Genomic DNA, 25,914 nt, shown 5'->3' with positions numbered 1-25,914 from the left:
TTATATGTACATGTGGATGTTTGTCTTACGACATGGCCTGCATTTTCAATCTGTATTGCACTGTATATTGTCTTCCAGGTACACGCTGACATGTGCCCGATGACATAGCCCCCGTCAGATACCACGTTAGGCCCTTAATCTGTGGAGTGATATTTTTGTACCCACTTACTTGCCATGCTTATTGAAACGCCACTGAGTGTTTGAAACCACTTGCTGCAAGATTAGTGTTAAACCAGTATGTGCACACCGCATATGGCAACATGCAGCGGACACCATTACCCATACAGATCAGGAATTGCTGCTGTCTCCTGCGCCTCTGCCAGCGTGCATAACCCGCACTGGTCGTTATACACCAATGCCCCGCCATCTTTTATATTGCTGCTAACAATATTGGACCATTCAGGTACTACACTAGAGTGTCCATGATAATTATTGGTGGCATTTCCAATCTGTATGACCGCGAGCTCTGTTACATTGTAGCACTGCTGCTGCTGTTGTTTAGAACATTTACATGTTGTCCTTTGCACAAAGTGACCTACAGTGCCCATTTTTACCCAACCCCACCCAGTAGCAGGGATATACACTACCCACCCGTAACCTCCTTGCTCAGAAAAATACACACCCCACCTGTTAGCCCAGGGACATACACACCCCACCCTACCCCTCAACCCCAGGAAATACACTTATTCCCCCTCCATCCCAGGGATATACACACTTCACACTTCACCGTGCCTCAACAGCCCATATTTTTTTTCCTGTTGGGGCCCAATCTGTTTTTCTTTTCCTTTTGGGGCTAAGACGTTTATTTTCTTGTGTAATGTTATTTATCTGCACATGCAGCTACATTGCACAATACATGCATCTCGATAATGTTCGTACAGAGTTGCAGTACAGATTCAGATGCACACACAAATAAGGGGTTATCCATTCCAATCTGCCCCGTATGTAAATATACACATGGAGACACAATATGCCTACATATCGTGCTGTGTGTGTGTGTGTGGGGCCCATAAGGGAGAGGGGAGTGAGCTGCATAAAAATTCAACTATTCAAGAACAATCTTTGTTTTTATTATTATTTAATAGTTTAATTATAATGCCCCCCCCCCTCTTCCTAAACCTAATGTAGCAGGAATATATATTTTTATTTTATTGTTAATATGGTGGCACTACTGTGTGACATGCTGTGTATAAGGAGCACTGTTGTGTTAATGTACATAATAATTGGGTGATTTACCCCTATAGGGGTACTATTCTATTGTAAGGCCATACCCCTTCCTTGTAAGACCTCACTCCTTTTGTACAGTATGGGAGGGCGCAAATTTATAGTTTGCAGGAGGGCGCAAAATACCCTAGCACCGGCCCTGAGTATGTACTCTAAAAGTCTACATACTGTATAACCTATTTTCTCCTTGTAGCAACCTTTTAATTCCTTCAGCCGGCTGTAAAAGTCCTTCTAATGATCCTCATTGGATAAACTGTAATCAATTCACTTGATCTCTTAATAGAACTGTTTGGCATATACGATATTGCAATGGTAAAATTAATCCACAGTAAGGGTACTTTAGCTTTCAAATGTATAAAATGCTGCCTAACTGCAATACAGGCCAGTAAACACATTTGTGAGCCAATGTATCATATATTTGCAGCATATCCTCTGAAAACAACCCATTTTTATGAATGTGGCACATCAGGCTATATCTCCATATCTGCAGCAGTCCCTCTATTTTTGGACAACAGCCATTGCCCCCATTCGTTTCTATGGGAGGCTTCAAATATGTCAGATTTGCAAGCTTTGGCATGTGAATTAATCTAAGGTTTGCCCCCTGGCAGCTATTGTTAGTTTAAAATGGCATTAGCCATTGTAGCCTATGGGCTACATTCTGTAGAAATTACCGTGAGAGGGTTCCTCCAGATGGAATACATACGGATAACCAGCATATTGATACTGGCATCCCAATAAATGAAATTCCACCAAGGTCCAGTAAGTATACTTACTGTACCTTCTCTCCAACCCTAAAACTCCACCCGGCTGCCAAACCCTAACCTCCACCCACAACCGAACCCTCCCTGCTAGTGCCTAAGCCTACCACCAGGGCTGGCAAAAGAAATCTCAGGCTCCATAAAATAAAATCTGAGGGCCCCCCCACCCCCTCAAACACTATTAACCCCCCATGATAGAACATAAACTCACGGCCTATCTCTATCTACAGTAATACCCCTTTAACACCAGAAATGCAGAGACCAACCGGGAAATTAACTTTATCACACCGACACACTCCCTCACCCTACCCTCGCAGTCAAAACCTGACCCTCGTACTCTGCAGTCCATCCCTAACCCACCCCATATACACACACACAAAATCACTCTTACATTAGAAACCCCCACAAAGTGCAGTCTCAGTGGCTGGGTGACCCTGCAGCCCCCTCTCTTCTCCCTCCTGTGCTTAGGTTCAGCAGCCTCCCAGTCCCGTGTAGCTCTGCCCCCAGGAGATCCATGTAGCTCCACCCCCAGTGAGTCCACTTTAGCTCCACCCACACGAGTCCCATGTAGCTCCACACTCCCTGAGTCCCATGTAGCTCCAGCATCTGACCGAGGCTCGGCATCTGAGCTAGATTGAAGTGCTGCTTTAACCTCACGCCTTTTTGTTTATGTAATGGTTACACTTAAAGTGCCTCCACCCAAGTTGGGTTGATTTTATCCAATCAGTGTACTTGGGAAACAATAATATCTAATACTTGTACAAAGTATTAAATGGTAGATTGGATAATTGTCACATATGTTCTAACCCTACTTATCTCTTTTTATTTTATCCTATATAGGAGGAGCGACCCAACCTAAGGCATCAAACAGTCCACCTATAACACGGTAGTATAATGTTTCATCTACATATACACAAACTTAAATCATGACAATAAAGTCCAAAACATTACACATTACTATTCACAATAATATATCCTATACCATATTGTGAATAGTAATGTGTAATGTTTTGGACTTTATTGTCATGATTTATGTTTATGTGTACATGTAGATTAAACATTATACTTACCGTGTTATAGGTAGACTGTTTGTTGCCTTAGGTTGGGACTGAGCAGCTGAGGGGCTAGCCTTGGGGCCCCTGAATTTTTGGGGCCCGGGATGGCTGTCTCCTTTGAACTCCCTGTCGCCGGGCCTGACTACCACACACTGCTTTATTTATATGTATAGTTCACACAAAACAGAGTCTGACGTACCTTCCTGCAGACCATGGTTTGCTAAGAGTTTTTGGAAACACAAGGGAAGGTGCTGAACATCTTCTTTGAGCCAGATGCTTGTGATTGACCTATTAAGTAAAAAAAACAAATAACATTTATTTCACTTACAACTGATATGTTCCTTAGCAATTGTTAATTAAGGGTTGTTAAATGGTACAGTAATCTTATTTAATTCAGCCAACAGGTACTTCATGCTGTGCCATTTAGGAAATCAGGATGTTGAAGGAATGTAAAAAACATAGATTTATGCGCATTAAATGTTTTTTATTGGCAGATACCTACACATTGGAGGTGTAGCAGATGTGAACAAGGAATATTCCAAATCAGAGTAAATTTTATGGAAGATACTGTATACAGGTGAAGACAAACAGTAGTCAAGATGTTAACATCGCAATCTCTATTTGGCTAGGTACAGCACTATGGCAATCCAATAACAGTGACAGGTTTGGGCATATGCAGACCCTTTTATAGAACCAATTTAAACAGTATGCACCTGCAATCTAATTAGCCTAACCTTAGGTCTGCTGATTCAGACATGTGCTATTGATGTGGCTGGTAAGTCATGCACAACAATACTCAGGCAAAAGAAGAGAAACGTTCAATGTTTTTTGCCCCAGAATGTACCATACTTTCTATTGGGCCAAAGTAAAGGATGATCACAGATTTTCCAGGTCAGGTTGACAGAAGAAAGAAGCCAGTTAGATCTATATTCATAAAAGAAAAGATTGTTCAATGGAGCTAATAAAATAAAAATCTTGATCATAAAGCGGCAATGTATCAAAATAGGACTAGTGCTTTTTCTGTGATTATGTTTTACCCTCCTGAAATGCTTTCCTCGTGTCTGACCCTCTCTGTCCTGCCCGCACCATCAGTCTCTTTTTCTCCTGCCATCAGTTCCCCAAAATCTCTGTCTTCTGCAATTCAGTTTCTTTATGCCATGTAATTTGGTGTCCTTTTTACTGCATGCCCTCTTATGCCAAATATTGCACTTGCACTGTGCACAGAAGGGAAAAGAGGGATGTACTGTCTTTCAAATGTTATGACCCCTTTGTCTCAATTGTGTTGATCACATGCGATCATTTAAAATTTCCATCAATGGGGAGAAAACATTGTGTTCCAACTCTCCTATACAAACGAGCAGTATTTAAACCAAGTCAACACAGGTCGAACCACAAACTATTTGTCTGTGGTGTTTACATAAAATGAAACCCTTAACATATTTGCTTAAAATTTCAACAAACCATGTTTTGACCATTTAACATGTTGGAATTAATAAAAATACTAATGGTATTTCTTGCTAATTCAAAATCTTTGGGGGGAAAAAACCCAATGTATTTGTGCATAAGCAATCATTGATCAATGTTGGAATGTGATGAGCACAAATGTGAAAAATAAAATCAGCACAGAGATGAGAAAACCCTCAGCAGTGAAGTGGTTAATCAATTTTGCCTAAGGTAAGATACATAGGAACAAAATAAATCCAGAACCTGCCAATCGGCTCCTAGCTGTCATGTTACAGGCTGTTTGAAAAAAATCACAAGAGCCCATTGGTTGGTGGTTTCTCGCTCTCTCTTTTCACTTTATATCAGGCTTAATACTAGTGGTGGGCAGATTAACACGTTATTATCGCGTTAACGCGGAAATCTAATACATCACGTGACCCCGCAGCTCACAGACCTAGAAGAACAGCGCAACAGGACACAGCAGCCGAGGTCTGGGGAATGGAGAGTACCAGCAGTCAGTCAGAGGGCCCCGGAGAACTGCTTATGATATATCTGGCGGCAGCGAGACTTCCAGACTGCGCCTTGTACTTTAGCATTGAGAGGGCGGGCCAACAGGATGCAGCTGCGGAGCCGGGGGGGGGGGGTTTCTTGCCTTCAAGCGGAAGCTCTCTCCGGTGCCATACTGTGTGCTTGCAGAGTGTCTGGTGCTTCATACTGCGCAATACTCTCCTCATTGCGATTCTCCTTCTCATCACAGCCCAGCGTTGGGTGAGGCCTCTCCATCGCCGGTGAAGACATACCAGCTCTACAATACAGTAACACTGGCCGGGCTCACCCTGCACCTTAATAAATCCATGTTGGGGTCATATGTGTTCCTGCAGCTGCTCTCTGACGCAGAAGGGAGCGGTGCAGGGGAGGTTATGAGCAGCTAGTGGACAGTAGTTACACCACTGCGTGGTGCACTCAAGAGGGAGGAGGGATGAAAGAAGGTGCACGGCTCTTGGTGCAGCGGCTTTCTTGACTCTGCGCTCCCCGCAGACCCCGTCGGCACTGGCTCCCCCAAGCCGCCGCCAGGGCTGCCAAGAGAAATCATGGGCCCTGGTACAACAACTTTCCAGGGCCCCCATGGAGGGCGCTTCCCGCAGACTCCGCTGGCGCTGGCTCCCCAAGCCGCTGCAGAGACTGTGTACCTATCAATATTCCACTGCTTCCTAGATGGGCGCTTACTGAGTAGCAGTTATTGCATATATATATATATATATATAAAACCAAAAAAAGTTCAGTATTTGTTAGTGTAAAGCTATGTACACAGCTCAGTTTAAACCTAAAATCCATATTTTAAGAAAATATTGTCAGCATTTGCTCTGCAATGCAATTATTGACTAATTAAGCAATTGGAAGTTTACAATTAAACTAATTAGTCCTTAATAGCTCACCTGCAGTTCTGTCCATGGACCAGGCACAGGACAGGCTAGTTTCACACACTCCGGCTCCTGCCAGGTGGCGAAAACCCGTTCGGCCAGGAAGCCGTGCAGCACACAGTAATTTATTATGGAGGGGGTGGCCACAGCCCGGCAGCCGTCCCTTCCAGTGGCGGGATCCGGCTGCAACCGTGCCGCCGGGCCATGGCCATCCCGTGTGAATGGACACAACAGTGTCCATTCACAACTAATGTGTGCGGCACGGCTCCCTGGTCGTGCGGGATTTCGCCGTCCGGCGGGAGCCGGACTGTGTGAAACCGGCCTTACCCTGCACCCACTTTCCTCACACACTATACTTAGGACTATTTCACACTGTCCGGCTCCTGCCGGACGTCAAAATCCTGCACGGCTTAAAAGTCATGCCGTCCCTGCAGTGTGTAATGGACAGCTATGTGTCCATTCACACGGGACGGTCACGGCATGGCTGCCGGGTAGCAGCCGGATCTTACCACTGCAGTGTCTGGCTGCCATGCCGTGGCCGTCCCGTCCTCACAGGTCAGTGTGTGCTGAGGGCGATGGGGGCCTTTCACACACACCGGTCATTTGGTGTCCGGTTTTAGCTCTCCACCGCCACCAAACTGACGTCACTTCAGTTTCTACCCTCAAATTTACACAGCACTGGCTCACGGAGCCGGTGCATGTGAAAAAGACAACTGTCAAGTGTGTCCGGCTTTTTGCCGTCCGGTCAAAATCGGAGTGTGTGAAACTAGCCTTAGGCCGGTTTCACACACTCCGGCTCCTGCCGGACGGTGAAATCCCTTACGGCCAGGAAGCCGTGCAGCACACAGTAGATTATCATGGAGGGGATGGCCACAGCCCGGCAGCCGTCCCTTCCAGTGGCGGGATCCGGCTGCAACCGTGCCGCCGGGCTGTGGCCGTCCCGTGTGAATGGACACAATAGTGTCCATTCACAACTAATGTATGCGGCACGGCTCCCTGGCCGTGCGGGATTTCACCGCCCGGCAGGAGCCGGAGTGTGTGAAACCGGCCTTAAACCTGCTTCTCTCGCACACTATCCCTAAACCTGCACCTGTTTCCCCACACACACACACACTATACTGCTGCTAACCATACACCCACTCCCCACGCCCACTATACTAATCACCACTACCCCTGCACCCACTACCCATGCACACTATACGATCATCACTAACCCTGCACCCGATCCCCACACACTATACTATAACCGCTAACCCTGCACCCGATCCCCACACACTATATTACCACCGCTAAACCTGCACCCGATCCCCACACTATACTATCATCGCTAACCCTGCACCCACTCCCCATGCACACTATACTATCACAACTAACCCTGCACCCGCTCACCACACACACACTATACTATCACCACTAATCCTGCACCCGATCCCCACACTCATGATACTACCGCTAACCCTGCACCTGCTCCCCACACCAGGGGCGGAACTACCATTGGTGCAGCAGGTGCATTGCACCGGGGCCCTTAAGGACTAAGGGGCCCGCGTCATGCGGCATATTGTTAACTTGGGTTGGGGAGGAGGAGGGGGGCCCAAATTAAATTTTTGCACCTGGGCCCACCACTCACAAGTTCCGCCCCTGCCCCACACACACTATACTACCGCAAAACCTGCACCTCCTCCCCACACACATTATACTACCGCTAACCCTGCACCCGATCCCCACACACTATACTATCACTGCTAACCCTACACCCACTCCCCATGCACACTATACTATCACCACTAACCCTGCACCCAATCACCACACACTATACACTATACTATCAGCACTAACCGTGCACCCAGTCCTCACACACATTATACTACCGCTAACCCTGCACCTGCTCCCCACACACATTATACTACCACTAACCCTGCACCTGCTCCCCACACACATTATACTACCGCTAACCCTGCACCTGCTCCTCACACACACACTATACCACCACTAACCCTGCACCCGATCCCCACATAAACTATACTATCACTGCTAACCCTGCACACTATACTATCACCGCTAACCCTGTACCCGCTCCCCACACACCCACTATACTATCACCGCTAACCTGCACCTGCTCCCCACATAAACTATACTATCACCGCTAACCTGCACCTGCTCCCCACATAAACTATACTAGCACCGCTAACCTGGACACACTCCCCTCATACATTACGCTATCCCCCTGCAGTCACGTTCAGCACCGACAATCATCCGCAGGCTGCACGCTAACTAAAAAAAAAAACACCTGTAGGATTTTGCCTGCCAAAAATCATGAAGCAATTTTTTTCTTCATTGGACTTTGCAAACTAAACTCGCAGTAATATAAAACTAAAGGTTCAGATCCTTTTTGCCAGCAACTGTGTAGCCAATAAAATAATGCCTTTAGTCCCCCCACATTGTATAGAACCCCCCACCCCCACCCCCAGCAGAGTTAGACACATAATTTGTATACACAACCATCAATATATACATGTTTTTTGTGTATGCAAGAGTAGCAGGCAACCCCCCTCTCCCCTCTCTTCCCCCTCTCTCTATACCGTTTTGTCTCTCTCCTCCAGTCCATGATGGGTCTCTCTTCATGATCAGGATGCAGTTTCTCTTTTCTTCCATTTGCACTGCAGCAGACCCCGTTAAGCCCCGCCCCCTATTTCCCACTTGTGTTTCCTGGAAAGGAAACCTGGCTCCCCATTGGTAAACGGCGGCCATCTTTTTGTAGCCTGGCAAGTGGGCAGTCATTTTCTGTTAGCCCCTGCCTGCTACATTTTCCTATAGCAGAGCTGCGCAAGTACGCAGGGGAGTCCGGACTGGCGTCGGAGAGCAGGAGCATTCTCTGCTCTGAAGCTGCCGCTGGCCGCTGCCACTGAACACACTGTGAGTGACAGCTCACCCCATCCCCGCCGCTCTCCATTATACCTAGCGCCCGCCTGCACTCCCACCTGCGCGACCACCACTACCCACGGGCAACCGCTGCCAAAATAAACATTTTTTTACAAAGTGTGTGTGTGTGTCCCCGGCCTGGACCAGGGGCCCCCTGACAGGCCCGGGCCCCGGTAAAATGTACCCGCTCCCCCCCTCTCTCGGCGGCCATGGCCGCAGGGTTTGCCTCACCTTTTTATGTCAGTGGATGAAGCACCAGTCTTAGATCTAACCTGTTCAAAACAGGTAATGGCAATCATAAATTAAGGGGAAAGTCCAGAAGTAGAGTAGTTTGTCCTTCCAGTCATGTTGGGGGAAGTATTAAAATTATTTTATTCTTTTAAATGCTACAGTATAAGTAAATAAATACTGCTGTGAAAAAGGCAAACAGCACATTCTACTAAGTGTTTGCAAACAAAATGTTATTGTACTGTTGTTCCTATAACAGTACTTGAATACGTTCTTGAATTTTTAGCATAAAAAGGCGATTTAATCGCAATTTAAAAAAAAAAAATCGTTGCCCACCACTACTTAATACAAATGCCCCTTAGAGATAACTATATCCATGCAGCTTAGTAGGCAGGTTTTTTATTTATTTTGTAACCATATTATTGTTGAAAGGAGCTGAATGCCCAGGTACATTGATTGATTTGTTCTCTTTTGCAAAGTCAAGTCTTAGCTGCAGAATTTTATTTTCAATAAATAAATTACTACTAATTAGTCAAGTCACTAAAAATCCTGATATTTACCAACATTCTACAGTATGCAAGATTAGAAGCAGATAAGCCTTAGCTGTACTGAGATAAAGAAGCAAATCTAAAGCGAAGTCTCTGGAAACATGGCGCCCATCATGTTCTGGAGACAATGCAGCAGCCATTGTGTCAGCAATTTTTGCCACAAATGCAGCAGCAGGCGCGGGGCTCCGGGAAGGGTAATACCGCCTGTCGACCTTTTGACTTTTGACCTTGCCCATGTCAACCTAATGCTTGTGTCAACCTAATGACCCTGTCGACCTAACCCATGTCGACCTAGACCCATGCCGACCTTGTCCCATATCGGCCTAGACCCATGCCGACCTTGTCCCATATCGACCTAGACCCATGTCAACCTTGCTGCATGTCGACCTAGTGGTGTTGACTCAATGTTTGTCGACCAAATGACCACATCACCAAGAAGGTAATAAAACATGGATGCAGTGTGTGCGGTGTGGGGGGGCCCATTATAGAAACGACTATGCATCTTTGTAAATTTACCCTGGCCTAGTTTCTCTTTACTTTGCACAAATAGTAGCAAAGTGGGTTTTCAATTTCTTTGTAAACATGAGAGATATGAGGCAGCATTTAGTGCCTGATCTGATGTTTGGTGTCTGATGCCATCCCACTTCATGCCAGGATATTATTTCCTATAACGCTTAAATAACTGACAATAAATACAGTTTATTGTGACAAGATGCCACATAGTGGCAGAGGTGACACATCACATGTAAATATTCATTTTTTAAGAATTAAATTAAATGCATAAAAATAAAGCAGTGCTTAAATTTTATTCCATTTCAATGTAAAGTCCAGGGGTTAAAGTGGGGGACGGGGTGGAACGGAGTTCCACCACCTCTGGTGGTGAGATGGAACTAGTTCAGCTCTGCCTTGGCCCTGGCACAGTAATTCTATCAAAAAAGCATTCAAGTTTGCATGGGGGTACTGAAAACCCTGCTACTGGCCACGGCTCTGCCTAGTGGGGGGGTAATTAGGTGGCAGATGAAAAGCAGTTCCCCCACCTCTCCAGGACCACTTTTAGTCCTGGTAAGGTCCTAGAGCTCCATGATAATTGATTATCAGCATTACTGTTAGTACTGGCTTATGTAGGTCACTTTATATAAAGCAGGCCTTCCTCCTTTTATAGGGATTAAGGTGGCCATGCACGGTCGACGATGTATCACATGTGACCCCATTCCCCGCCACCAGGATGGGAGCAGAGGTGGAAATTGGACAGGCAGCAGATCCAACCTCCGGCTCAGGTCCAATGCATCCGGGACATGCATCAGACCGGGGGGGGGGGGGGGGGGGGGGACACTAGATATACAGTATGTATATATATATATATATATATATATATATATACACATATATATACATACATACTGTATAGAGAAGCCTTGACGCGGCTTGGGGGCATGTCATACACCTGCGCAGGTATATGTAACCAATATCTCTGAATTCTATTATCATGTAGTGTTCAAGATTGGTTACTATTACTATTCAGTGTGCTGGAGGAACCAATGTCTTGTTACTGACTAATATATATATATATATATCCCAATAATCCTCTACGTGCTATGTATGCAAATCTGTAGCAATGGCTGCCTTACCACAAAGTCCCTAGAGGGTTAAGGGACAGAAAGAACAACAGAATATGCAATTGTGGTGTGTCGCCTAGAATTAATATATAAAGTCCATATATATGGTGATCCCAATGTACAGTGAAGCAGACCAGAGAGTTTCGTCCAATTTCTTGTTTATTTAATATCCTTCAAATTAGTCACCGGCAAAACCGCGAGAAATGTCCCAACGCGTTTAGTCTAAAGCGACTTCATCAGGGGTAACATCACAAATTCATTAAAATTCTAGGAAAATGTTTTCCTTCCCTGTATAGTGCACCTCTCTCTATGAGTTCTATCTCCAACAGGGAAGGACAGCAAATACAGAGAGAGGTACGCGTCGTCCGACCTTTTCATACCCCTACTATCCACGTCGGCGTGGTGTTGACTTTATAAAGGGTGGCGAGCGCAGCGAGCCACCGAGCCCGAAGCGTGGCAAGCGCAGTGAGCCCCACGAGGGACCGCGGCTACCTTCACAGGTATCCGCGTCCCCTCGCGGGCTTCACAGGTATCCGCGTCCGCTCGCCACACTTTATAAAATCAACTCGACGCCGACGTGGATAGTAGGGGTATGAAAAGGTCGAAGGACACGTACCGCCGCCCCTCGCGGGCTCGCTGCGCTTGCCACGCTTCGGGTTGGTGTCAATAGTGGGGTGGCATTAACAATGGGGGGGGGGCATTAAACATACTTTTTAACCATATTCAATGTCACCTATGTAAAATCGGGTTGATCGCATCGCAGGCCATTATAATGGCCCACGACCGACGCGATCAACCCGATTTTCACTTTAAAAATAATTTAACATTGTTCCCAATGGGAAAATCGCGTTGATCGCATCGCGGCCCCTTATTAGGGGCCGCGATCAACCCGATTTTGTCTTTCACCGGCAAATTAGCTGGTGATTGACACAAAATCGGGTCCATCACATTGATTGTATGCCTTAAGTGCCTTAAGGCATACAATCAACGAGATGGGCGCCGTGCTAGAAAACAAGTAATAATAACCAGTGGAGTAACAAGGACTGGGCAAGAAGGCCACATGCCCTGGGTGCCGACCCATGACTTGGGTTCAGCTTCAGCCCTTGCCTACAGGATACAATAGGGAAGATAAATTTAGCGTTATTCTTGCTATAATGGTCTTTTCTTGTCCCAGAGCTTAGCACTGTTTTTCTAACTCCACTTTGATTGGGCACACTAGGAATGAGCCTTTAAATAGCATGCACAGCTGGTATGAACAGTTAGATGCTTACTATTAAAGTATGTGACTGGCAAGTTGAGTGTGTCCTGGAAACAAAATAAACTGTAAGTACCACCAGCTGCATTGGATTTCTGCTTTATGGTACAAGAACTCCTCGGCATATCATTGTGTATAATTTTGTTTAACATTTTAAATAATTTGTGTGTGGGGTTAAAACTTTTAACCCCATAACATACTCATTAGTAGCCAAGTATCTACAGTGTATAAATGCTTATTTCAGTACTGTACTAGATGGCATGTTTTCAAAGCCAAAGTTTTATAGCTGTTTTATCTGTAGGATTTAAACCAGCAATATAATTAAATGCAACACAGTAGTATTGCATGCCATATCCCATGGGCAAAAGCTACAAAATGCCCACTGCCTATTAAATATAGCTTTCTATCCATACCTCCCTGTTTTTTGAGGACATACCCTAGTCCTGCCCGGGGCTGGCAGTGTCCCACGGCAGGTGGGTGGGGGGGCGGGCGTTGGGAGTTCACCCTGTCACCCGGTCTATTCATACCCCCACAGCGGAGAAAATGAGGCGTGGCCTCCCGGGAGCAACGCATGCATAGCTCATGCCCCCTTCCCACTAGGCCAAGCCCCCAAAATTTGGCGCAAGCGTCCCTCCTCGGCCATCCTCAGAGTTGGGAGGTATGGTTTATCTGATATTAGCAATACCAATTAAATAGAAGTAGAGGTATTGTGTGTGTAACCATTGGAATTTTAAATACAAAGGTCATAAATATTACATAGATACTGTATACAAACAGAAAATAACTAATTTAACTAAATAAAACTTGTGCTTAACAGTTGCAGCAATAAAAGAAATCTCAGCTTTAATTTGATTAATTTCGCTTTAGGTTATTAGAATTCACTCTAGGGCCTAATTCAGGTTGGCTGGCAAAAGCAAAATCTCTCTGTTATGGGCAGAACCATGCTGAACTACAGGTGGGGCAGATGAAATATGTGCACAGAGAGTTACATTTGGGTGTAGTATGTTCAAACTGAAATCTAAATTGCAGTGTAAAAATAAAGCAGCCAGTATTTACTCTGCACAGAAACAAAATACCTCACCCAAATGTAACTCTCTCTGTACATGTTACATTTGCCCCACCTGCAGTGCACATGAGGGTTATTCTGATTCACTCGGAAAGGCACAATCACTCTCTAATGGACAAAACCATATGCACTGCAGGTGGGGCTGATGTAACATGTGCAGAGAGAGTTAGATTTGGGTGGGGGGGTGTACTTCAAACCGATATCTATATTGTATTGTAAAAATAAATCAGTCAGTATTTACTCTGCACAGAAACAATAAAACACCCAAATATAACTCTCTCTGCACATGTTACATCAGCCCCACCTGCAGTGCATATGGTTTTGTCCATTAGAGAGAGTGATTGTGCATTTCCAAGTGAATCAGAATAAACACCATGGTTTTCTCCATTAAAGAAGGAGTTTACTTTTGCAAAAAAACCCGAATCACCCCCATTAGGCAGAACAGTGACAACAGCTAAATTTAGGAGAATCTGACAAGCACTTACTGAAAAGAGCTCTTTATTTGGGGGCAACAAGTTAATTTCCTTCCCCTGATGTGCCTGTTGGAGCGTGAGGCTTCTCTCATCTTACAACCTTGGCTTGTTACAAATGAAGTATGACAACAAGGGAGCCATTCATTGCCCAACTAGAAACAATAGGAACGCTGAGCCCAGTAAAGCTGTTACTATGATTTCACACAATGTAGAGATTTTCTGTCATTTTTCTGTGAAAGTTAATAACTACGAAAGGAACATGCTGCGTGACCCAAAAAAAAAAATCAGGCCTCTGTTGTGCAAGAGGAAGAAACAGAAAGAAACATGGATATTATCAAACAAAGAATCTCAGCAGGATATCCAAGGTCTTATGTCTGCGGACAGGCTAATCATTCACTAGCCATTATACATTCTCTATGTGCAGATTGGTACTGATCTAATGCAGTTGTTACTACTGGGTAATTATTAGTTCCTGTCTGCATAAATGTCAAATTAGAATTCTCCCCCTTTTGTGATAGAAAAGGGGAATAAAGTCATTATTTCCAAATGCACTGTAGGGGCTGTGATAACATTCCCTATTAACATTAAAATACTTTCCTAGTCTAGAAAGAGATCTAAATCATATGTCAGGGAGATTTCAGGTTATAGCAGAATTCATTAATATCCAATTGGCGACAATCTCTATCAATCAAATTGAGTCATTAAACTAGAGGGCAGGAAGTCCAAAGTAAAATGGAAATTTAAGTTGTGGCCAGTCTTTAAGGCCCTTATTCTGATTGGTGCGGCCGGAGCCGAATATGCGGGCAGGGCCGTGCGTGCGAAACCCCGCCTTCCATACGGATCGCCAACTCCGTCCGTATGCGGTAAGAAGCTGGCCGAACAGACCGCACGTGTATTTTTCACGGAATACGCCTCCTCCATCTAAGGGAACCTCCCCCATCATTCGATGGTCGCAGACCGAGTGCTCCACCAGCACCCGCAACCTCAGAGCACACGGACATTTTTCCGTGCAAAAGCAGGGATGTGGGCGGGCAGCTGACATCCGGCGATGTCATATGTCCGCCGCCTACACGTGCGTCACTGCCGCATTACCATACGTACGCCCAGCGTTTTCATGGGAACTCCCATGAAACGCGGGGCGTATGCATATGGTAATGAGCCCAAATAGCCCTTCACGCCCCTCTCCACCCCCTGTTCGGAGTGTTCACATATCATGCGGGATTTGGCCGTACGCCCCGCTCGCACATGCGCAGAGACGCCTCTGCACATGCGCAGACACAAAACATCGGCGGGCCGAACGCACGCGGATATATCCGCACCGATCAGAATAAGGGCCTAAGTGACACAACGTCTCCCATTCATGCACCCGCCACCCACCAGCTTTTACGGACTTGTGCATGCGCAGTTGGCAAATTCTTAGACAACAGTGAAAAATAAAACCGGAGAACTAGCAAGGCTAAATTTGTAAGGGTAGGCTAATGAAATTCGGGAGGGTAGGATCTAATAAAAGTAATTCCTGGAAATGGAATATGCGCTTTTTGGTAATGTATTGCAGGGTGTAGGTTAGAGATGACCATCGATGATTCATAAACATGTCCGATGAAGAATAGGTTTTCCTTTGATGGGGGAGAATCAGATGCTTCCCCTCAAATCGATGGAACAGCATAACAGAATTTTTTTTCCCTGAAAGTGCCGGAACACAGAGCCCCATACATATGACATATTTTCAATGATCAAGCACTGGGGCACAAATGTGGGACAAAGTCTGATTTGCAGGACTGTCCCATTAAAATCGTAACAGTTGGGAGGTACGCAGTTGTGCTACTTAAAAAACTGAAAATTCCAAACAGATCTTGAGCGCTTTTTATCCTTTATCCTTTTCATCCTGCACTAACTAATGATGGTTCAATCTAATACCACCTCAAAAGCACCACAATAAAAAATATAGGAGTGAGTTTGCAGCACTGGACAATATGTTCAGTATTCGATGGAAGGAAAAAATAAAATAAAAAATATGAAGAATATATATATATATATATATATATATATATATATATATATATATATATATATTCTTTACCACAATCTTTTTGAAGATGTAAACTATTCCTGGTACTTATATGTTAGTTGGGCGCCCACTATAGTTAGTGCGCTCACACCCCCACTATTCATGTCGGCATGGAGTTGATTTTATATAGTGCATGGCGAGCGGATGCGGAAAACTAAGCAAATAGCTTAGTGGATGCCAAACTAACATATAAAAGTACCCAATTCCTTTATTAAAAGTCAAATATATGGTGAAAAAAAATATAAAGGCTGTATAAGCTGTGTGCAGGGGCGTAACTATAGCACCGCAGCCCCCACCACCGCGGGGGGGGGGGTGCTGTGCATGTGGGGGCGCCGGGGGCTGCGGTGCTATAGTTACCCCCCCCCCAATCCCCCGCAGACTTACGTATCTCGCTGGTCCCGGCGGCTCCGTTCTTCTGATGAGGACCACCACAAAATGGCCGCCCCCATATAGCACAGTGTTCTCTGAAACTGTCTGATGTATGGGGGCGGCCATTTTGTGGTGGTCCTCAGCAGAAGAACGGAGCCGCCGGGACCAGCGCGATAGGCAAGACTGCGGGGGAGGGGGTTAGCATGGGCGGCGGGGGGGGGTGCTTGACGGGGCAGCGGGGAGTGGGTGCTTGACGGGGCGGCGGCGGGGGGTGGGTATGGGTGCCCCCCTCTAACGGCGGGGGGGGGGCACCCAAAACGTAGCTATGCCACTGGCTGTGTGCATGGTGTAGCATGAACAATATGAATAAAAGAACAACAACAACTCAGAAAATCAACGACTGCTTTGAGTGAGCTCAATTTATCCTCACAGCATACTACCCCTGGCTGCTTAATCTGGGTATTCATCCATAATATCACCATTTTTACATCTGCAACTTTTACTATCACTGTTAATGCTTGTATTTGCAGGGGTGTAGTGAGGGTGGAGCCGGTGTAGCACAAGCTCCGGGCGCCAGAAGATATCAGGGTGCCAGAGCCGTGCCGGCACCGCCAGCTCGCCCGCTCCCCTGCCCACTCTTGGCTCCCCACTGTGTCTAGGAGACGTGCTGCTATTTAAAATTCATATCTCCCACTGGACCACGCTAGCCAATAGGCGCTTGCGGTCCAGCAGCCAATCAACTGGTGGCTGATGGACTGTGAGCGCCTATTGGCTAGCGCGGTCCAGTGGGAGATATGAATTTTAAATAGCAGCACGTCTCACGGACACAGCGGGGAGCTGGTAGCGGGCAGTGGGGGGGTGCGTGCAGATTGCAACACTGCTTCTGTGGGGGGGTTCTGCACGCTGCATCTCTTAGCTCAGGTGAGTGGGGGGGGTCGCGGCTCCCCGGCGGCTGGCTAAGTAAGGAGTATTCCCACCCTCCCTTCCTGTGCCGCACTACTCCCTCCCTGTGCCTCACTACTCCCTCCCTCCCTCCCTTCTCCGCACTATCACTCCCACCCTCCTTCCCTGCTCTGCAATATTACTCATTCCCTCATCCTTGATGGGGGAGGGGGGCCCCACAGATATCAGTGTAGGGGCCCCATGATTTCTGTTGCCGGCACTGGGAGCAGGCAGGGGAGCCTGTATATATATATATTGTGGATATATATATATATAGATATATATATCTCCGCACTCCAAGCCACAGATCCATCAATATGGGGTGCTCCTTTATGGTAGCAATATATGCTCCTATATTATAGAATACGACGGGCCCCTCAGGGTCCAATCAGGGCACTCACCAGCAGGTATAATAAGAAAGGTTTATTTTAGTACATCACCAATAGTGAGGACCATAGTCCTGGTCGATGTTTTGGCCGATACCCGGCCTTTGTCAAGAAAACAGCCACAGGGATCAAAGTTTCAGGTCTAGCACAACCACTTAAATCACATTAAGATGGGAGGGTGCCCATGTAGGTAGGTATATAGAAAATTAATGTGCGGCACTCTGTCTACTTCAGATCAGTCAGCTTTTAATCCAAATATGCAGCAATGTTTCAATACAATTGTCTTCAGGCTCCAGACATAGACAGGCTGAAGACAATACACATTTTATTGAAACGTTGTTGCATATTGGCATATTGGATTAAAAGCTGATTGATCTGAAGTAGACAGAGTGCCGTGCATTCAAAATATATACATATATACAGTACATACATACACAGATGTGGTGGCGGCGGCACTCGGACAAAGACACAGCAGGGAAGGTTTACCAACGTTTCCAGACCACTAGGTCCCTTTATCAAGGTGCTTTTGAGAACAAGAAAACATGAAAATGAGCTTGCCTATATACCCTGGATCCATTTGTGTAACCCGGCGTCATGTCGGGAGGTGCAATGACATAATCTACCCGATTCCAGCGCAGAGGGACACGAAGGGGATCACGTGATCTAAAAATAGCAAATCACAAAGATATAGACATTGCTATGATAACAAACATGTACATATACAATTCAACATGCAACATAATGCATAGTAGCGTACAAAAAGTGCATGTATATAAGTGAACATGTCAAAACTGTCCAATTTACAAAACATTGCTTACTAGCAATGTAAAACGCAACACACAAATACAGGTTAATAAAGGCCAATAAACTGACTAGAACACAGAGCATTGCACAGTACTGTTCGGAATTGTATGCTGAAAACCCACGTGGAGGAAACTGGCACTATAAAAAAATGAGATAAGCCAAGATCCTCATTTAAACCACGTGGAGATAAGGTGTCAAAGTGATAAATCCACCTACTTTCAACACGAAATAGAATAGTGGACCTATCGCCCCCCCTCGACAGCGGGGAGACATGGTCTATGATTCTGTAGCATAAAGAGGTCAAGGGGTGCCTGGCTTCAATGAAGTGTCGGGCCATGGGAATTTCACTATGGCCATCAGCTAAATCGATCTTAATATTGGAGCGATGCGCTGCAGCCCGCTCCTTGAAAGCTCGATCCGTCTTTCCAACGTAGTGACGTCCACAGGGACAACTTATCATATAGGCGACAAATTTTGTACTGCAGCTGACCCTATGCCTGGTTTTACATTTTTTGCCAGAAAAAGGATGAAAAAACGAATCACCCTGGACCATGTAACTGCAAGTAATGCAGCCGCTGCAGCGAAAGCAGACGATTTTAGGAGTACCTAAAAAGGTAAGAGGCTTAGGTGGTAGAAATCTTACATAATTTTTAACAAGGTGAACGTTGAGATTTTTACCCCTTGTGTGTGTGCACACATAACTGATTTGTTGTGTAGCGAGGGTAGCTGAGGATCTGTAGTTAGGATTGGCCAATATTTCCTAGTAATATGACTAAGTTGCAAACTTTTATTATGGAAGGAATTAACCCAAATTAATCTGTCTTTGGTGCCATCAATTTTGGTAGGATTGAATGCTTGTTCGCGACTTATGACCAGAACTTTTTTAGATTTAATCAACTCCTGATGGCAATAACCTCTTTTGACAAATTTCATGACCATCTTGTTCAAAGATGATTCCAGATCTGAGAGATCACTAGAAATACGGCAAACACTCAACATCTGCAAAAAAGAGAGACCTTTCTTAAGTGGAATGGGGTGGTGACTGTGGAGAGTGTTATTTCTGTCAGTGGATATCATATGTAATGAAGTAACAACTTTTGCCCTCTAATAAATTTGATATTAACATCCAAGTACTGCACTTGTGTGGTGACAATGGTGTACGTAAATTTGACGGGGGAATCAGTCACATTGTGGTTGTCAATCAAGTTCTTAAGACACTCAGATCCACCTCCCCAGTTCACCAATAAGTCATCTATGTACCTTAGGTACAATATGACTGAGTTGTTGATCACCGGGTTTTCCGTGAACAGCAATTTGTAAATGGTGTACATAAAAGCATTGGCAAAAGATGGGGTCACAGAGGACCCCATCGCACAACCCGTTTAGCTGTAAATAAAATTTCCCATTGAATGTGAAATAATTGTACTTCAGGAGTGAGAGACAAAAAATAAAAAATAAATCAATGGGCCAGCTTATAAGGGATTATCGGTAATTAGCACAGCCACTGCATCCAATCCCTTGTCATGCGGGAGGCATGTATATAAACTGGATACATCAATGGTGCCCAGTCCACAGGCAATGTGTCTAATCTAGAAAGGCTATGTAACAAGGCATTAGAATCCTTGAGATGTGTGCTCATTCCCTGAATGCATGGCTGTAAAAAGCAGTCAAGGTACACTGAAATAGCATGGTACAATGACCCCCGGGCAGATATAGGCCTGCCCGGAGGGTTGACCAGGCTCTTGTGTATCTTGGGGAGTAAGTATAGCAATGGCACAATGGGGAAAGAAGTACACAGAGATTCTCTAGTAGATGCAACAATTATATTATCATGGACAGCATTATCAAGGATAGAATCCAATTCTGTTTTATACGCTGTGGAAGGATCTTTGGAGAGTGGTCTATACATTTTGTTAATGTCTATTAAATATGACCAAAGAAACAATAAGTAAAAAGCGCAGGTTACGTATTATGTCCGTAACCTGCGTACCCTTTATACCTAGCTACGTGCGAACAAAACGTAGCGCAGCGTAGCGTCCCTTTATTGTGTATTACACACCAAAGAACCAGTACCTTAATAAGAGATCCTTTCGCAGTACTTTGACTCTAATCTGCGAATATACCTTTTTGGACAGTGTCCGTAATATACCTTATCGCTATGCGAATAACAGACACAACCACAGTATAGAAGTAAGGAGATAGAAACTCCGTAAAAGGATGTATTTAAGTCCCTAATGGACAAAAGGGGGTTACAGGAATAGAAAATACAGGTATAACCAGTAATACAATAGTCTAACAATGAGTATAATAATCAGGCTCTGCTAGGGGAAGAAAAACAGATACAGGATACAATCATAATCAGCCACATTACATAAAAGGGGAATACGAATGTTTACCTTCAGGGGAAATAGCGCAGCGCAGTCCGGTCGGAGCTCACTATGTTCAGGTTTGAACATAGTCCGGTCAATGGTCAGGGAAAGGAAGATGTGCCGAAGTGACCGAGGCCGCCCTGGGTCACCTATCTTATAGGGTCAGAAGGGGGAGGTCAAAGGCCATTCCTATTGGTCAGGGTTCGTATGTCAAGTCCTCTGTGATTGGGGCAAAGTAATACAACTGGTTTGCAAAGGTGCAGGGGGAAGGTGAACTTTGGAGTCCTTTGTTCTGTTGGTATCGTCGTCAGGGGTTGTAAATAGCAGTGAGAACCGGTTTTAATAGATTCCTTTGTTATACACTTTTTAACAGAAACTGTCTTGGAAATGTGGATTTTGTCCATAACTATCGGGCCGTATGGATTGCGATTTATTCGCAATGACCGGAATACTGCGCATAAGAAACGGAACGTAACGGTACTAAACATGATACAGACGGATGTATGCAATGCTAACTAAGCTATGTGTGGCGTTCTAAACCTTTAACTATATTTTATTTAGTGTCAGTATGTTCTTATGAATTTATGTGTAATAGTATGGCTGCGCTTCTGGTCCACTTTGTCACACAGACTCGGGTATGGAAACTTTATTTGCGCAACTCTGCGAACCAAAATGGCGGCCATACTATCCTAAAATGGCGTGTGTGCAACTCGACTTTAACAATTTCAATATCACAAAGCTGACGATCAGCTTCCAGCACATAGTCTGCTGTATTAAGAATCACTGTGGCTCCCCCTTTGTCCGCCGGGAGAATAGATATAGAAGTATCGTTGCTTCAAAGTCTTAACTGCTTGCCACTGACTGGAAGAGAAGTTAGAGTGGCTTTTGCTGTGAGCTGTATGAAGGTCATAGGTCTCCTTGTCCAACATGTGTCCAAAAGTCTTAATAGACAGGTTAAAAGACACCGGCTCAAATTTTGACTGTTTCGAGTACTGGGTAATAAATGTTCTGTAGAAGAGCTGTCAATCATGGGTTTGTCCTGGAAAAATTCTTTCAATTTCAGTTCAGTTTTTTATTTTATTTTTGTAAGCAGCAAAGTCAATAGTGACTACGATCGACTTCTCGTCTATCCATGGTTGACGGGTGGTGGGCAATCTACTCATCCAAATAAAAAGAGTCCGTTCATCCGTTCATCCGGGTTATCAGAGTTGGCCGTGACACTAAATCATCCAGGGATGAACAATCATCTCAAAGTGATATTGATCAGTGCTCAAGTTCCCAAGGTCATCTCCATTTAGGGGCACATCCCAAGAATTTGGTACAATGCGGGCCAGAAAGTTTACCTGCCGGGGCGGCCAAAAACAAAGATCGAGAAGTCAAAACCCGATTCCCGGTTCCAACCAAAGAGATACCCGAAGAATTGGTCTTTAATCTTTCTAACAGAAAGCTGACAGCCAAAGAGCACAAGGTGTTATCCAAAGGGCTTAACTTTGTGCCTGTCTCTAAAATGGATCCTTTTACCTCCAAGGTTGAACAATACAAATTACTTCGTCAACGGATATTGAAAGAATTTTTCAAGGACAAACCCATGATTGACAGCTCTACTACAGAACGTTTATTTCCCAGTACTCTACGGAAAAAGTCAAAATTTGAGCCAGTGTCTTTTAACCCGTCTATTAAGACTTCGTTCACCATTGCTTTTATGTACACCATTGACAAATTGCTGCTCAAGGAATACCTTGTTCTGCCTCTGACCCTGCTCCCCTTTCCCAGCACCATCAACCCTCATCATAGCAGTCATAATTTTGGTGCTCCTACCCGCAATATTTTAAATAGAAACAGTGCACACATTTGGTGCGCAGCTCAAACAGGGGTGTGTTCTTGCTGGGAAGGGGCATGGCCACACAATAGTACCCCCAATTCAAATTATGCCACACAGTAGTGCAACTTTATTCACATTATATCATGCGATGGTGTCCCTTATTCACGTTACATCACACAGTAGTACCACTTTACCTTATGTACATTACTCCTCACATTATTCACATTATACCCTTAGAAAATATTGTATTTTAAGCACCTCCATGGCCACACTGCAACCCAGCACAAAGCAGTGTGTGCTGGGCAGATGAGAAGAGTGGCTGCTGTCACTTAAGGGGAGGGGGCTTGGGTAATTTGTACCTCCTACCCCTTTCTCTCGGCACCCCTGATAATACCACACAGTAATGCCCCTTACACATAACACACATTATTAATGTCCTTATAACCATAATGCCCCTTACACATTATGCCAACCTTTATTAATGCCCTTCATACACATAATGACACACATAATGCCCCTTACATATATGTTGCACATTATTAATGCACTTATACACATGACAAACAATGCCTGTTACACATAGGTCGCACATTATTAATGCATTTATACATGACACACATAATGCCCCTTACACATATGCCGAACACTATTGCACAACCAACCCACCCGCAGAGAGCACTCGCACAGCCGCTAACACTGTGACCTCTGCCTCTGCTTGGATACAGATGTTTCCTCATACATCTTGCCTCAATAGTCCATGCAGCTCCTGGCCAGTTCTGCTAACGTTGGGTGCCTTTTTTGCTGAAAATTCGTCTTATTTGCATTGTTATGGCCAGCACATACAAGGAGCTTCCGATGATTAAAATGATATGTGGCATGCCTATATTCTGTGTGCGACTGTGGCTGTTCCTGCATACAGAATGCTATGTTACAGTGATTTCCATGAATACACTATTTCATATGCAGATACAGCCTCACTCACACACAGAATATAGGCATGCTGCATATCATTTTAATCAGCAGAAGCTGCTGATGCCCCTAGGCATTCCAAATGCCCTAGGCAACTGCCTAGTTTGCCTATGCCTAAGGCCGGCTCTGACCTAAGATACATAGATGACTTATTGGTGATCTGGGGAGGTAGATCTGAGTGTCTTAAGAACTTGATTGACAACCACAATGTGACTGATTCCCCCGTAAAATTTACGTACACCATTGATACCACACAAGTGCAGTACTTGGATGTTAATATCAAATTATTAGAGGGGGAAAGTTGTTACTTCATTACATATGAAATCCACTGACAGAAATAACATTCTCCTTGCGAGCAATCACCATCCCATTCCACTTAAGAAAGGTCGCCACCTTTTCCCAGATGTTGAGGGTTCGCCGTATTTCTAGCAATCCCTCAGATCTGGAATCCTCTTTGAACATGATGGTCACGAAATTTGTCAAAAGAGTTTATTGCCATCAGGAGTTGATTAATCTAAAAATAAAAGTTCTGGCCATGAGTTGCGAACAAGCACTCAATCCTACCATAATCGATGGCACCAAAGACAGATTACACACACACACACAAGGGGTAAAAATCTCAAAGATCTCATAAAAATGATGTAAGAATTTCACCACCTAAGCCTTTTTAGGAACTCCTAAAATTGGCTGCAGCAGCATGTAACATGGCCCAAGGTGATTCGTTTTTTCATCTTTTTTCTGGAATTTTTTGTAAAACCAGGCATAGGGTCAGCTGCAGTACAAAATTTGTCACCTATATGATAAGTTGTCCCTGTGTACGTCACTACGTTGGAAAGACGGATCGAGGTTTCAAGGTGCGGGCTTGCAGCGCATCGCTCCAATATTAAGATCGGTTTAGTTGTTGGCCATAGTGAATTTCCCATGGCCCAAAACATCATTGAGGCCAGGCACCCCTTGACCTCTTTGCATTACAGAATTATACATCATGTCCCCCTGTTCTCGAGGGGGGGGGGACAATAGGTTCACTCTTCTGTTGCGTGCTGAAAGTAGGTGGATTTATCACTTCAACACCTTATCTCCACGTGGTTTAAATGAGAATCTTGGCTTATCTCATTTCTTATAGTGCCAGTTTCCTCCACATGGGTTTTCAGCATATAATTCCGTACAGTACTGTGCAATGCTAGTGTTCTAGTCAGTTTATTGGCCTTTATTAACCTGTATTTGTGGGTTGTGTTTTACATTGCTAGTAAGCAATGTTTTGTAAATTGGACAGTTATGACATGTTCACTTATATACATGCACTTTTTGTACGCTGCTATGCATTTTGTTGCATGTTGAATTGTATATGTACATGTTTATTATCATTGCAATGTCTATATCTTTGTGATTTGCTATTTTTAGATCAAGTGATCCCCTTCGTGTCCCTCTGCGCCGGAATCGGGTAGATGACGTCATTGCACCTCCTAACGTGACGTCATTTTCATGTTTTCTTGTTCTCAAAAGCACCTTGATAAAGGGGCCTAGTGGTCTGGAAACGTTGGTAAACCTTGCCTGCTGAGTCGTTTTTGTCTGAGTGCCGCCGCCACCATATCTGTTTATATATCTGGCTGCCATCACAGTTGACCAGTACGGAGGGCACCGCCTAGTGTACTTGCTCCCCAGGGTGGGTGGGGGGGGGGGTAGAATATATATATATATATATATATACACACACACACACATACACACACACACACACATATATACATATACACACACACACACATCATAATCATTTGAAATTGGAGACAAGAACAAATTGTACATGAGGCATGAAGTTCAATCGAGCAATGTTATAATAAGCTTTTGGATATGTAGATTTTTCAGTGCTAAAACCCAGGGCTGTGATGATTGAGATACAAGATGTCAGACTAATGCCAGGAGTTATGAAAAATTATAACCTCAGAGCTCACCAAGGATTCCAGTACATGAACTCTGAAATGGTAGACATTGCTGGACATTCTTTAGTTATCTCAGGGTATAATGTTCTTATAATATTCTATCCAATAGTGAAGTCAGGAGCTTTTCTCTACTTCAGTGAACATTTAAAAAGCAATAGAACACCAACAGCCAGATACAGTGCATCCGGAATGTATTCACAGCGCTTCACTTCCCACATTTTGTTATAGCTCTATTCCAA

At 44.7% G+C, this 25,914-nt stretch overlaps 1 protein-coding gene across 4 annotated transcripts in view; it reads right to left on the bottom strand.

Moving 5' to 3' along the window:
* TAGAP (T cell activation RhoGTPase activating protein) overlaps window positions 1-25,914 on the bottom strand; it is a 111,861-nt gene that overhangs the window by 66,512 nt on the left and 19,435 nt on the right. For all 4 annotated transcript variants that reach the window (XM_083176566.1, XM_083176567.1, XM_083176569.1 and 1 more), the window contains one exon: window positions 3,237-3,325. In XM_083176566.1, coding sequence (XP_083032692.1) covers window positions 3,237-3,325 — 89 coding nt within the window. Of the gene's footprint in view, window positions 1-3,236; window positions 3,326-25,914 lie in introns of those variants that run through there.

This window comes from Crinia signifera, chromosome 3 (assembly GCF_055691185.1).
Source record: "Crinia signifera chromosome 3, ASM5569118v1, whole genome shotgun sequence".
NCBI lineage: Eukaryota > Metazoa > Chordata > Amphibia > Anura > Myobatrachidae > Crinia > Crinia signifera.
The sequence above is the reverse complement of the archived record's forward strand: the minus strand, read 5'-3'. Positions and strand labels throughout refer to the sequence as shown.